At 37.1% G+C, this 15668-nt stretch overlaps 3 gene segments (V, D, J or C); 2 read left to right on the forward strand and 1 right to left on the reverse strand.

Annotated features, from left to right (window-relative positions):
- Positions 1-885: 885 nt before the first annotated feature.
- On the reverse strand, positions 886-2415 carry LOC113041802 (Ig lambda chain C region-like). The segment is given in 3 exon segments: positions 886-1401; positions 2266-2317; positions 2407-2415. Coding segments are annotated over 3 exon segments (378 nt in total).
- Positions 2416-2960: 545 nt separating this feature from the next.
- LOC113041803 (immunoglobulin kappa variable 4-1-like) lies at positions 2961-3427 on the forward strand. The segment is given in 2 exon segments: positions 2961-3009; positions 3099-3427. Coding segments are annotated over 2 exon segments (378 nt in total).
- Positions 3428-6495: 3068 nt separating this feature from the next.
- Positions 6496-6956, forward strand: LOC113041804 (immunoglobulin kappa variable 4-1-like). The segment is given in 2 exon segments: positions 6496-6544; positions 6634-6956. Coding segments are annotated over 2 exon segments (372 nt in total).
- Positions 6957-15668: the final 8712 nt, after the last annotated feature.

Raw genomic sequence — 15668 nt, forward strand, 5'->3', positions numbered from 1 at the left:
CTTACAGAAACCTGGACAAGCTCCTAAACTCTTGATTTATGCATCAATCAATCAGCGATCAGGAACTCCATCTAGATTCACAGGCAGTAGATCATCTGGGAGAGATTTCACTCTGAGCATCAGTGGAGTCCAGACTGAAGATGCTGGACATTATTACTGTCAGAGTGTACATGTCATCAACAGAGTTAATGTGTTCACACAGTGATTGTGAGTCGTACAAAAACCTGTGTCAGTCAGAGTCACAGTGACTGAACTGATGCTGCAGCTGATCAAACACTATCACTCACTACTGACACACAGAGACCAAACACAGAACTACACATGAGCTCACAACTGAGTTAGGACTCACATCAGCTCTATTAGACTCAGATCTGTCCTGGGACAGACGGGTTTGACTCAGTTATGCTCTGATTTGTGATGAATTGATATCAAATCAATCCAAAAACACACAAATGTTTCTCTGTTACAGTTAGGTAGTTTTTATGTTTTTATGTGTACTTACAATCATACTGAGAAACTTCCTCATGAGCTCAGAACTTGTCTAATAAAACTACGACTCAGTCTTCATAACTGTCTCATCAGTGCATGAGCAGAAGTGAAACTGTTTCAGTTCAGATGAACCGATCAAACAGTGAAACTGTGAGTTTGAATTTTAATGGATATTAAATAAAATATATAAAGAAATTATTCAGTTTTACACTTAATCTAACCCACTTAATCTTATTAAATGTGTCTAAGTTCATGTTGTTTCATCGTCTATCTGCTGGTGTTTTTTCACGGTCCGTTGAGTTAAGTTTTTCAGTTTTTTATTTAAATGTGAGTTAAAGCACTGATCAAAAGAAAGACCTGAAACAAAAATAACAAAATAGAACACAAAGATTAAAGTTACTATTGTATTTTATTTATTGACTGAATTGTAATAGCATCATAACTGAATGATAAAGCAGACACATATGTTCTTGTATGAAGCACACAAAGCAGAGCAGATGCAGATGCGAGCGACTGAAGCTGGATGTGGAGAATGAAGGAGTCGCTCATGTGCTGTTAGTCTCCATGTGAGACATGAGTGAGAAGAGCAGCAGATCTACTCTGAACACTGCTGTCTCGTCACGTGTCCAGTGAGCGCAGGCTGACCGCTCCGTGTGGCCTCACAGCTCACTGAGACGCTCTCCATCCACTCCTGCTCAGAGAGAGTCAGGCTGCTGCTCCAGCTGTACAGACCGTCCTTCTCCAGGAGCCCAGCGCTGCTCTCCTGAGACCTGCTGCTCCCGTCCACCTTCCAGCTCAGGCTCCAGTCTGACGGGAAGCCCTTGCTGGCCACACACACCAGTGTCGCTGTCTTCTTTGAGGAGATCTCTGCACTGGAGGGCGGCAGGACGCTCACTTTAGGACGAGTGACGCCTGACAAACACACAACACTCACCTCAGTCAAAAACAAAGCATTTCCTTCCTTTCAGCTTCATAAAAATATATATGAGCAATTAATACAGTGATAGTTTTCTTAGTCATTTTAGCAACATTTAACTGCCAGTCACCTGAATAAATTTTTACAAAGCCTGTGATCAGTAAAGCAATGAAAGTTTGGTGAAATATATTGATTTAAAGACACATTCCTTCACAGAGACACAACTTCAATGACGGTCCCTTTGATTAAAATCATTAAAGATCAGATGTGGAGAAAACAGAATAGAAAATCGTACATTTTTGAAGGCAGCATGAAAAATTGGGTACAAAATTTTGTAAAAAAAAACAAAAAGTAGAATAAACCTTTTATCTGGTATGTCTACTGTAACTTCTTAATCTAACAAATATTAAAAACATAATAAAGCAACCATAATTTCAAGAATGAAAATATCTGCAGGCTTTACTTAAAAATCAGCACACTAATCTGAAAATATAAGTTCAATTACTGTCAGAAATTTTCAAGTAAAATGAAAATGATGTCATAATGACAAACTAATGTAAATTTTATTTCAGTGCACCTTTTTTAACATTTAGAATTTAATTATCAAAGAAGAAAAAAGAGCTGAAGCTCTGAAAACTCATTAAATTAGGTTGAAATAACAGAAATGATTATAGTTCACTGGATGAAAACAAAGATGCCATGATAATCAAAACCATCTTTACAATGTTAAACATTCAGTGTGAACTAAAATTACAAATATATATAAATACAAAAATACATAAGCATGCATCATTTCTATAGCGTAACAAAGTGTTTGTCAGTCAGTTGTTGTATTAATAATGAAATGATGATTGACTTACTGCCAACATCCAGTTTGGTGCCGCTGCCGAAAGTCCACCACAGTGATACAAACTAATAGAGCAGCTGAACAAAAACCTCCTGAACGCTTCACTAACTGAACAAACACACATCAACTGAGTCTCCAACAAACACACACTCACAGCACACATCACCTGCATTTACTTCATCTGTCTTATTACTAAAACATCAACCTCAATTATTGAAAGAAATTCACTTTTATATCAAGTGTGACGTGACTCACAATCAAACTCAGTTGATTCAGTGATTGACAGAGACACGTGTGATGATCCTCATGTCTGTAAAAACCTGCACAACATCCACGGATTTGACATCAAATTAATGAATTAACATTAATCATGTTTCTATCAAACTACAGTCAAAAATATTCTCAAAGTCTCATGGAAAAGAGTAAGGTTAATGTACTAAAGCTGGTCTTGAAGATGTTTTCAGAATTAAAGTGAATGATACAGTTTTTTATAGTTTGGCTAATAGAAGACGTTCAGTAATTGTTTTTTATTTCAGGCCTTTGACTGAGACTGAGCGACTGTCTGCAGGTAAATGATGAATCTGCTGTCTGCAGGTAAATGATGTGAGTGTGTTTGCATATTGATCAGATGCTTCAGTGCTCTGAGAGTGTTTATAGTGCTGTGAGTTTAACACTTCATCACTGACACACACAACAATCTTCATCAACATGACCTTCATCATCATCTTCATCTGGACTCTCACAGCGTTTGCTCAAGGTTTGTGGAGCACAAGTTTGATATCAATTCATTTCTTCAAGTATATTGTCAAAGTTTTGAGTTGATTTTCTTCTTGTTGTGTGTTTCAGAGTGTAGAGGACAGATCAGCGTCACTCAGAGTCCCTCAACGACAGCAGCTCAACCAGGAGAAACAGTGAAGATCAACTGTAGAACCAGCACAAATGTGTACAGGAATCTCTTTGGGACACACTTTCTTAGCTGGTACTTACAGAAACCTGGAGAAGCTCCTAAACTCCTGATTTATTGGACCAAAAGCCTCCAGTCAGGAACTCCATCTAGATTCAGTGGCAGTGGATCTAACAGTGATTTCACTCTGACCATCAGTGGAGTCCAGACTGAAGATGCTGGACATTATTACTGTCAGAGTTATCACAGTGGTAATGTGTTCACACAGTGATTGTGAGTGGTACAAAAACCTGTGTCAGTCAGAGTCACAGTGACTGAACTGATGCTGCAGCTGATCAAACACTATCACTCACTACTGACACACAGAGACCAAACACAGAACTACACATGAGCTCACAACTGAGTTAGGACTCACATCAGCTCTATTAGACTCAGATCTGTCCTGGGACAGACGGGTTTGACTCAGTTATACTCTGATTTGTGATGAATCGATATCAAATCAATCCAAAAACGCACAAATGTTTCTCTGTTACAGTTTGGTAGTTTTTATGTTTTTATGTGTACTTACAATCATACTGATAAACTGCCTCATGAAACTACAACTCAAACTTCATAACTGTCTCATCAGTGCATGAGCAGAAGTGAAAGTGTTTCAGTTCAGAGCGTTGAACCGATCAAACAGTGAAACTGTGAGTTTGAGCTGAAATCAGATTTGCATTGACAGCTTTAGTGATTCTGATGGTCTCAGAATAGAGCAGCTCCGTCTCCAGAGACCATGTTCAAACCCCAAGAGCTTCAGTTCACATTTACTGCTAAACACAGCTGTTCTCAACTATTACAATCCATCAACAGCAGCTGAAACTTTAGTGAAGGAAGGACACACTGATCAATGATGCAGTCGAACACAAATGGAAGGCGTTCAGAAGCTTTATTGAATGAACAGCAATGGCAGCACATTGAAAGACTGCTTGAGTATTGAGCTGTAAATCAGGAGACTGCTGTGAATCCTGCTGCTCTTCACTGGAGAAACATCAGCACTCGGAGCTCTTGAGGAACGAGGTCTCGTGATCAGCTCCGTCATGTGTTACTCTGCAGACGAAGCGCTCGCCGGCTTCCCAGCGTGCTTTGCTGAGGCTCAGGACGCTGCTGCGGCTGTAGCGTCCGTCCCGCTCGCTCTCTGCGCTGGTCTGAACCCCCTCGGTGACCTCTGACCCGTCCAGCGTCCAGCTCACCTGCGCCCCCTGTGGAGAGTAAGAGCTGAGCAGACAGAGCAGTGCGGCTGAGTCTCCAGAGATCTGCAGAGAAGAGGGAGGCAGCAGAGACACGGAGGGCTTCACTGCGGGACCAGCTGCAACACACACACACACACACACACACACACACACACACACACACACACACACAAACACACACAGCAGAAGCAGAAATGAAAAACTGATCAGTGGAGTTTAGTTTTATAAAATACATTTGAAATAATCCTCAGAATTTTGAAAAAAACATTATTCAAGAAAATGTATGTTTATATTATGATGTCGCTATATGACTTAGAAAAAAAGATCATCATTTCATTATTAATGGTACTTTTGAAATATTCATGCTATTCAGACTCACAATCATGAATATCAGCAAACTTGAGAGTTTAAATAGTTTAAATGATTAATTTTCTAAATGCTCTTCAAGTTCCTTGTTGTCTGATGACAAACACTTTATTGTTAAATGTGCCAAGATTTTAGACAAAATCATATCAAGAAATAATTAAATAGATTTTAAAGTTCTGCTATCAATACATGTAAATGCATGTAATTAATCATAGAAATAAAAAATAACATTTAAAAAGAATTTTAAATTATAAAATGTAAATAAGGGATGAAATAAATGCAAAAAAAATACACTAATAAGATTTATTTCAGAAATAGTAAGTTACAGAACAAGTAAACTTTTAGCTTTTAATCTCAATCTAATAAAAAAACACTGCCCATATGAAAAATAATTAGTATATTGTGATTTTGTCAAAAGGTATGGAAAACAAATTTAAATAATTGTAATATTTTTTGTGTTCTAAAAATATTATTCTTATAAGACACTAATAATGAATAGTAATTTTCAGTGTAATTGTAAATGTATGTTATGATGTTGTTGTTTTTAAATGATCAGCAGCAGATGCAAACTTGATTCTGAACATGTTCATTAACTACATTTCTCTTTGTCTGGTGACGACGTCTACACAATTACATTTAGTATTATCAGACTTTTTCATGCATCTAAAAACGTCCTAATTGTTATATTTACCATTAATTATAGTCAAAATTATATATATCAAGAATTAATTGACTATATATCATGTCATGTAAAGATACAATATTTTTGTACTGATAATGAGTTAAATTATTCATGTAAAATGATAAATGAGATTTAAAAAAATATATGAAAAATATATACAACTTAAGTAAATGATGAAATAAATTAAATATTGCAATTATTAAAGAAACTTTACAAAAATATTTTTTTTATGATAAAAGGACAAATTTTAAAAAAAAATTGCAGAAATAATCTAAAAATGAATTCAAATGAATGAATCAAATATCATATATTTTAATGACAGAATTGAAGAGACTTACCGATGGTCATTTTAGTTCCTCCACCAAAAGTGTACCACAGTGCTTCATTCTAGTGAAAGCGTCGTACAAAAACCTCCGTCACACTCAAATAAACACAAACTCCAGCAGAGAAAGAGAGAAGAGACTCACACACTGATATCAGACTCAACAGCAGCTCTTCTCAACAGCACTCAGCAATTATTATAAAAAACAGCACAAAATCTTCATCTTTAATAATTAATCCTTGTTATTACATTAAGACTAAAATCAAATCATTTGTTTCATAATCAGTCCCAAAATTCATCATATTTACAAAACACCTGTTATTTAAAGCTTTGTGATGACCAAGATTTAGAAGGTGATTCCCTTGAATGACCTTTGACCTGTTATACAGTATCATACTAGACCTATCATGGATGACATCAAATCTGTAACACAGTTATTAAATGATCTCAGCGTGAAAAACTGACTGAAACTTAACATAAAACAGTGTTTGGAGAGAGAAGCTCGACCTGAAATAAATAATTAAATAACTTTAAGCAAATCATGAATGTTTGTTTCTGAAAATGGATAAAAGTAATTTATTAGAAGGATATGAAATAGTAAATGATGAATCTGCTGTCTGCAGGTAAATGATGTGAGTGTGTTTGCATATTGATCAGATGCTTCAGTGCTCTGAGAGTGTTTATAGTGCTGTGAGTTTAACACTTCATCACTGACACACACAACAATCTTCATCAACATGACCTTCATCATCATCTTCATCTGGACTCTCACAGCGTTTGCTCAAGGTTTGTGGAGCACAAGTTTGATATCAATTCATTTCTTCAAGTATATTGTCAAAGTTTTGAGTCGATTTTCTTCTTGTTGTGTGTTTCAGAGTGTAGAGGACAGATCAGCGTCACTCAGAGTCCCTCAACGACAGCAGCTCAACCAGGAGAAACAGTTAAGATCAACTGTAGAACCAGCACAAATGTGTATTACAGTGGTGCTTATCTTTTAGCCTGGTACTTACAGAAACCTGGAGAAGCTCCTAAACTCCTGATTTATTGGACCAAAAGCCTCCAGTCAGGAACTCCATCTAGATTCAGTGGCAGTGGATCTAACAGTGATTTCACTCTGACCATCAGTGGAGTCCAGACTGAAGATGCTGGACATTATTACTGTCAGAGTTATCACAGTGGTAATGTGTTCACACAGTGATTGTGAGTCGTACAAAAACCTGTGTCAGTCAGAGTCACAGTGACTGAACTGATGCTGCAGCTGATCAAAGGAGGATCTGAAACAACATTGTCACACATACTTCTGAAATAAATAATCTAAATGAATCCGTCACTCTTAATAATCATAGAGATCAGAGCATTAGTCGAGAGAAAATTTAGACACAAGTCCATCAGTGTCTCTGCAGAGTCTCTATCAGACTCACAAACACACTGACTTTAATTATTATGTTGTTTTTTAATTATCGCACATGTTGAAATTGTGTGTTTATATTATTTCCTCATATTCATACTCTCTGTAGGGAGAATAAAGATATATTGGAAACTGGACTGATTGAATCTGCACAGCTTTGAGATTTTGTGCTTTTGTTTATTAGAGACACAAGTGAGAGCTGAGTGATTTCAGTTTGTCCATTTTTTTATTTTATTTTTATTAATGACAGACATTCATTTTCATAAGACTGTGGAAAAAGTCAAATCAAGAGGCAATAAAGACACATAAATGTATCTAGAGACATAGATGTGATGGCCTTGCACAAAATCATAATTATTTTGTATGATTTATGATTGTGATTACAGAGCCTTCAGATACAAGCACTATAACAGCTCCAGCTTGACCTGTGACCTCTGAGATGACCTCTGACCTCTGCCAATATGAGTGATTCACTACAGGAATCACAGTGAGCAGCTTCCTTGTTAGAGTTCGATATTCACAGAAGACAATGCAGTTTTTGAAACAGTACGTAAAACAGTAGCCATTTTTCCACTTTAAAGCTGTTAAACATTGTCACATGAGCTCATCACAACCCTTACCAAAAAGGAGTATACTTCAAGTTTATTTTATTAAGTATACTTAAGTAAAGTTCAAGTGTATTTTTAATATACTTTATGTAGCAAGTATACAAATATCAGTGTTCTAGTAGTATACTTGTAAGTGTACTGTTCCAATACTCCTTCAATACTCCTAGTCCTGACGGGACTAAATTGGCCCACTTTCTAGTATATAAACGTATACTTTTAAGTACACTTTAAGTATAACAGCAGCAAACTTTGAGTACACAACTAGTTTACCTCGATGTTTGTAGTTTATACTGCAATCATACTAAAAGTGAACTTATATGTACACTAAGAGTTAACTAATTAAATACTTTGTACACTTTGAAGTTTAGTGTCAGTAAACTACTAATTTAGTAGTTTTATACTACTAAACAAGTATAACTTTACATCATCCTTTAAGTATAATACCATGTCCCTATTTAGGTTTAAACTTGTATATATTTTGTTGTATAAATATCTGAACAAAACATCCAAAGAAAGAACAGGGTATCTGTTTGTAAACCAAAACATTTTATTATAGCTTCATGTATTCTTTATTAAAACACTTTAATGTGAGTAATTTTCATAAAAAATAAAGAAATAACATTTTGAACAAAAAGCTGAAAAAATACTCAAGGATGATAATCAAAACGTAGATGTATAATAATTATTACCTCTTAATTGATCAATATTTTATTCCTACGTTACAGTTTTGATGCTGTTTCACATCAGATGATAATGTTAGATTACGTGTGTTAGTATCTGTTGTTTCTTTTTTTTCTTCACTTGTGTTTTTTTGGGAATTCTGTACAGAAGATGTGTACTAGCGCCCTCTACTGTATAACAATGAAAACACGGATTCTAGGAGCACAAGTATAGCTCAAATATATTTTGAGTGTTTGTAAGTATAAGTCAAGTAAATACTTAAATGTCATTTTAATTATATTTCTAAAGAGTACACACAAAGTAAACTAAAAGCATACTTTCCTATTTTAGTTTAAAAGAAGTATACTAATAGCAGACTTGAATAAACATATTTTTTCGTACACGAAATGCATCTGAAATAAAATCATCTGCATAAACTGGTCATTCTTTATATTCATAAAGGTCAAACCATCAGTCGAGAGCAACAAACTAGATTAAATGTCCATCAGTGTTTATTTCTGGAAAGCTCTGGGCCAGATGTATTTGTGATGCTCGAGGAATCCTGCTACACAAGCTTTCTCCTGCACACACACTGAAGCTCAGCAGGGTTGAGTCTGGTCTGTATCTGGATGTGAGACCTTCAGAGAAGACCAGGTTTCTGCTGGAAGAGATGTTAGAGAGGACAGCAGATGGAGCTCTTCCTGTGGTCCGAGTGGATCCAGTTTTCTGTCAGGGATTTGTTGTGTTGTGCCGCGTCCGGTGTAGACAGAATCACTGATTATAATATCTATAGTGTTTTGTCCGGTGTAGACATGGTGTTACTGCTAATAGATTGTACTGAAAAAAGCTAATGTGTGGTTTATATAAACCCCAGAGTCTTTCTCAGAAAGATAGGGGTGTAATTCTGGTGTAAAATGGTGGTCCCTACATCACATGACCCATCTTCCCCCCAATCCCCCTCCACACACAACCATTACAAGAAGTTAGTGTTTCACATCACTTTAATTCTTAAAACTTGAGTGAAACCACTTGACATTACATTAGAAAACACAAGCAAACACTCATATTCTGAATATTGTCACATATTACTGAATCAATCCGTGCCTTTCATATGATTGCTAAGATTCGTTGGATCATTCGTTACAAAGCGTTAAAAACTGTGATCAGTTATATTGTTCTGTCCATTAAACCAACTTACACCTGTTCACTGCTGCAGTGTTTGCATAGAGAGTGTGTTTTACATGAGCGACACACACTTCAGTGCTCTGCATGTGTTTATAACTCTGACAAACATCAAACATGATCAACAACTGTTTCTCACTAGAACTGAACCTACAACCAACAAAAATGACTTTCATCACCATATTGATCTGCACTCTGACTGTATTATGTAGAGGTTTGTGTCTGGAAAGATTAATTGTGTTATTAACTTGTTATTTTTATGTTGTGAAGATATGTTTGTATAAGTGTTTGTGATTTCTGATCTTTCTCATTTGACAGAATCTATTGGGCAGGTGACAGTGACTCAAAGTCCCTCAGTGCTGCTCGCTCAAACTGGACAATCAGTCACTGTGACCTGTACATTTAACAGAGCTCCAGACTGCTGTTGTAGTGGAAAGCAGTGTCTCAGCTGGTACTTACAGAAACCTGGAGAAGCTCCTAAACGCCTGATTTATGGAACAAGCACCCTCCAGTCAGGAACTCCATCTAGATTCAGTGGCAGTGGATCTAACAGTGATTTCACTCTGACCATCAGTGGAGTCCAGACTGAAGATGCTGGACATTATTACTGTCAGAGTTTCCACAGCATCAGTGGTGTTTATGTGTTCACACAGTGATTGTGAGTCGTACAAAAACCTGTGTCAGTCAGAGTCACAGTGACTGAACTGATGCTGCAGCTGATCAAACACTATCACTCACTACTGACACACAGAGACCAAACACAGAACTACACATGAGCTCACAACTGAGTTAGGACTCACATCAGCTCTATTAGACTCAGATCTGTCCTGGGACAGTTTGACTTAGTTATGCTCTGATTTTGTGATGAATTGATATCAAATCAATCCAAAAACACACAAATATTTACTTATTTACTTATTAATATTTACTGCTTTATGAAACTATCACTCAAACTTCATAAGTGTCTCATCAGTGCATGAGCAGAAGTGAAAGTGTCTCAGTTCAGAGCGTTGAACCGATCAAACAGTGAAACTGTGAGTTTGAGCTGAAATCAGATTTGCATTGACAGCTTTAGTGATTCTGATGGTCTCAGAATAGAGCAGCTCCGTCTCCAGAGACCATGTTCAAACCCCAAGAGCTTCAGTTCACATTTACTGCTAAACACAGCTGTTCTCAACTATTACAATCCATCAACAGCAGCTGAAACTTTAGTGAAGGAAGGACACACTGATCAATGATGCAGTCGAACACAAATGGAAGGCGTTCAGAAGCTTTATTGAATGAACAGCAATGGCAGCACATTGAAAGACTGCTTGAGTATTGAGCTGTAAATCAGGAGACTGCTGTGAATCCTGCTGCTCTTCACTGGAGAAACATCAGCACTCGGAGCTCTTGAGGAACGAGGTCTCGTGATCAGCTCCGTCATGTGTTACTCTGCAGACGAAGCGCTCGCCGGCTTCCCAGCGTGCTTTGCTGAGGCTCAGGACGCTGCTGCGGCTGTAGCGTCCGTCCCGCTCGCTCTCTGCGCTGGTCTGAACCCCCTCGGTGACCTCTGACCCGTCCAGCGTCCAGCTCACCTGCGCCCCCTGTGGAGAGTAAGAGCTGAGCAGACAGAGCAGTGCGGCTGAGTCTCCAGAGATCTGCAGAGAAGAGGGAGGCAGCAGAGACACGGAGGGCTTCACTGCGGGACCAGCTGCAACACACACACACACACACACACACACACACACACACACACACACACACACACACACACAGAGACACACACACACACACACACACACACACACGCACACACACACACACACACACACAGAGACACACACGCACACACACACACACACACACACACACACACACACACACGCACACACACACACACACACGCGCACAACACACACACACAGCAGAAGCAGAAAAGAAAAACTGATCAGTGGAGTTTAATTTTATAAGACACATATGAAACAATCTTCACAACTTTGAAAAAACATTATTATTAAGAAAATTGATGTTTATATTATGATGTGGCTATATGACTCAGAAAAAAAATCATCATTTCATTATTAATGGTACTTTTTAAATATTCATGCTATTCAGACTCACAATCATGAATATCAGCAAACTTGAGAGTTTAAATAGTTTAAATGATTAATTTTCTAAATGTCTGACAAACACTTTATTGTTAAATGTGCCAAGATTTTAGACAAAATCATATCAAGAAATAATTAAATAGATTTTAAAGTACTGCTATCAATACATGTAAATGCATGTAATTAATCATATCAATAAAAAATAACATTTAAAAAGAATTTAAAATTATAAAATGTAAATAAGGATGAAATAAATGCAAAAAATACACTAATAAGATTTATTTCAGAAATAGTGAGTTACAGAACATGTGAACTTTTAACTTTTAATCTCAATCTAATAAAAAAAATACTGTCCAAATGAAAAATAATTAGTATATTGTGATTTTGTCAAAAGGTATGGAAAACAAATTTAAATAATTTCAATATTATTTGTATTTTAAAAATATTATTCTTATATGACACTAACAATGAATAGTAATTTTCAGTGTAATTGTAAATGTATGTTATGATGTTGTTGTTTTTAAATGATCAGCAGCAGATGCAAACTTGATTCTGAACATGTTCATTAACTACATTTCTCTTTGTCTGGTGACGACGTCTACACAATTACATTTAGTATTATCAGACTTTTTCATGCATCTAAAAACGTCCTAATTGTTATATTTACCATTAGTTGTAGTCAAAATTATATCATGAATTAATTGACTATATATCATGTCATCTAAAGATTCAATATTTTTTTACTGATAATGAGTTAAATTATTCATGTAAAATGATAAATGAGATTTAAAAACCATACGAAATATACAACTTAAGTAAATGATGAAATACATTAAATATTGCAATTATTAAAGAAACTTTACAAAAAAAAATGTTATAATAAAATGACTAATTTTAAAATGTTTTTGCAGAAATAATCTAAAATTGAATTAAAATGAATGAATCAAATATCATATATTTTAATGACAGAATTGAAGAGACTTACCGATGGTCAGTTTAGTTCCTCCACCAAAAGTGTACCACAGTGCTTCATTCTAGTGAAAGCGTCGTACAAAAACCTCCGTCACACTCAAATAAACACAAACTCCAGCAGAGAAAGAGAGAAGAGACTCACACACTGATATCAGACTCAACAGCAGCTCTTCTCAACAGCACTCAGCAATTATTATAAAAAACAGCACAAAATGTTCATCTTTAATAATAAATCCTTGTTATTACATTAAGGCTAAAATCAAATCATTTGTTTCATCATCAGACCCAAAAATCATCATATTTACAAAACACCTGTTATTTAAAGCTTTGTGATGACCAAGATTTAGAAGGTGACTCCCTTGAATGACCTTTGACCTGTTATACAGTATCATACTAGACCTATCATGGATGACATCAAATCTGTAACACAGTTATTAAATGATATCAGCGTGAAAAACTGACTGAAACTTAACATAAAACAGTGTTTGGAGAGAGAAGCTCGACCTGAAATAAATAATTAAATAACATGCGATAAATCATGAGTGTCTGTTTCTGAAAATGGTGAAAAAACAAAATTATTAGAAGGATATTAAACAGTAAATGGATGAATCTGCCGTCTGCAGGTAAATGATGTGAGTGTGTTTGCATATTGATCAGATGCTTCAGTGCTCTGAGAGTGTTTATAGTGCTGTGAGTTTAACACTTCATCACTGACACACACAACAATCTTCATCAACATGACCTTCATCATCATCTTCATCTGGACTCTCACAGCGTTTGCTCAAGGTTTGTGGAGCACAAGTTTGATATCAATTCATTTCTTCAAGTATATTGTCAAAGTTTTGAGTTGATTTTCTTCTTGTTGTGTGTTTCAGAGTGTAGAGGACAGATCAGCGTCACTCAGAGTCCCTCAACGACAGCAGCTCAACCAGGAGAAACAGTGAAGATCAGCTGTAGAACCAGCACAAATGTGTACAGGGAGGGTGTTGATTATTTATCCTGGTACTTACATAAACCTGGAGAAGCTCCTAAACTCCTGATTTATTATACAAGCACCCTCCAGTCAGGAACTCTGTCTAGATTCAGTGGCAGTGGATCTAACAGTGATTTCACTCTGACCATCAGTGGAGTCCAGACTGAAGATGCTGGACATTATTACTGTCAGAGTTATCACAGTGGTAATGTGTTCTCACAGTGATTGTGAGTGGTACAAAAACCTGTGTCAGTCAGAGTCACAGTGACTGAACTGATGCTGCAGCTGATCAAACACTATCACTCACTACTGACACTTTGTATTTTGTTAAGAATAAATTGTTTTAACTCTCATTTTGTATTACCAGTGACCCAAAGCTGTTCTTGAGCAGTTTCTCAAGTAGTTTATTCATCTCAAGCTGCCAATATACAGCGACTACTAAATTGACAATTAAACTGGACATAACACACAGTTTTTGCCAATCTCATGTTGATCTTGAGAATCTATAGAGTAGTATTGCATCCTTCATACCTCCGAAGAGTCTTTAGTTCCTCTTCAGGAACTCGAGCTGTGTCGAGGACGCTTTGGGGAATGCCTCCAGCGTGATGTCTCTGAATAACGTGTGTAATCATTCCAATGGATGGGCGAGAGTGACGTCATAGGCAGGTGACGTCAGAGACCAGGAAGCATAAAAGGATGTGCGGCGAAGCCGTTAACCAGCCTTCTGTTTTCAGCAAGCGCTTTGTGTGTATGTCAGTCGAGATCTGCTTGTGAGTTTTATTTAGTGTGGTTTGTCCATTGATAAACTCCATCTGTCAAAGCTTCAATCAAGAGAAGTTTTGGGTGAGAGCAGGCAGTATTCAGGCTGTGTGTTTTCCCTGCCAGCAAAAAAAAAAAAAAAAAAAAAAAACCGTAGGGACACATGCAGCTCGTGTGTTGTCTGCTTGAGTGTGAAGCGCGCTGTATCATCTCTCGAGTTAGTTGACGGCTGTGATGTGAACAATTTGCTTCACTCTCAGAAGGCTCTCTTTGAGGAGGGAGCCTTCACTGGCGTTTCTCGCGGTGCCAGCCCCACTTTCGCCAAGGCGGAAACGGTGGTTGTGCTCGCTTGTTTCGCTTTTGGATCTGCTGGAAGGAATGTAGACGGGCAAGTCCCTATCTTCTTCCTTATTCACCAGATCCGGCGTCCACTCTCAGGGTTTCGGAAGTCCGCGTTTGCGGTACTTTCTCCCCAGTGAGAGGGCGTGACACACTGCTTGTCTTTCTCTGAGGAGATTGATGTGGAAGGCGTCGATGAGCTTGCAAGTTGCACAAGCACCAGTTACGCAAGCATACAGGTCCTTTTAAAAAAATTAGCATATTGTGATAAGTTCATTATTTTCCATAATGTAATGATAAAAATTCAACTTTCATATATTTTAGATTCATTGCACACCAACTGAAATATTTCAGGTCTTTTATTGTTTTAATATTGATGATTTTGGCATACAGCTCATGAAAACCCAAAATTCCTATCTCAAAAAATATGAATATATTTTATCCGACCAATAAAAGAAAAGTGTTTTTAATACAAAAAAAGTCAACCGTTATGCACTCAATACTTGGTCGGGAATCCTTTTGCAGAAACGACTGCTTCAGTGTGGCGTAGCATGGAGGCAATCAGCCTGTGGCACTGCTGAGGTGTTATGGAGGCCCAAGATGCTTCGATAGCAGCCTTAAGCTCATCCAGAGTGTTGGGTCTTGCGTTTCTCACCTTTCTCTTCACAATATCCCACAGATTCTCTATGGGGTTCAGGTCAGGAGAGTTGGCAGGTCAATTGAGCACAGTAATACCATGCTCAGTAAACCATTTACCAGTGGTTTTGGCACTGTGAGCAGGTGCCAGGTCGTGCTGAAAAAACGAAATCTTCATCACCATAAAGTTTTTCAGCAGATGGAAGCATGAAGTGCTCCAAAATCTCCTTATAACTAGCTGCATTGACCCTGCCCTTGATAAAACACAGTGGACCAACACCAG

The sequence above is a fragment of the Carassius auratus genome, chromosome 24 (assembly GCF_003368295.1).
Source record: "Carassius auratus strain Wakin chromosome 24, ASM336829v1, whole genome shotgun sequence".
Taxonomy (NCBI): Eukaryota; Metazoa; Chordata; class Actinopteri; order Cypriniformes; family Cyprinidae; genus Carassius; species Carassius auratus.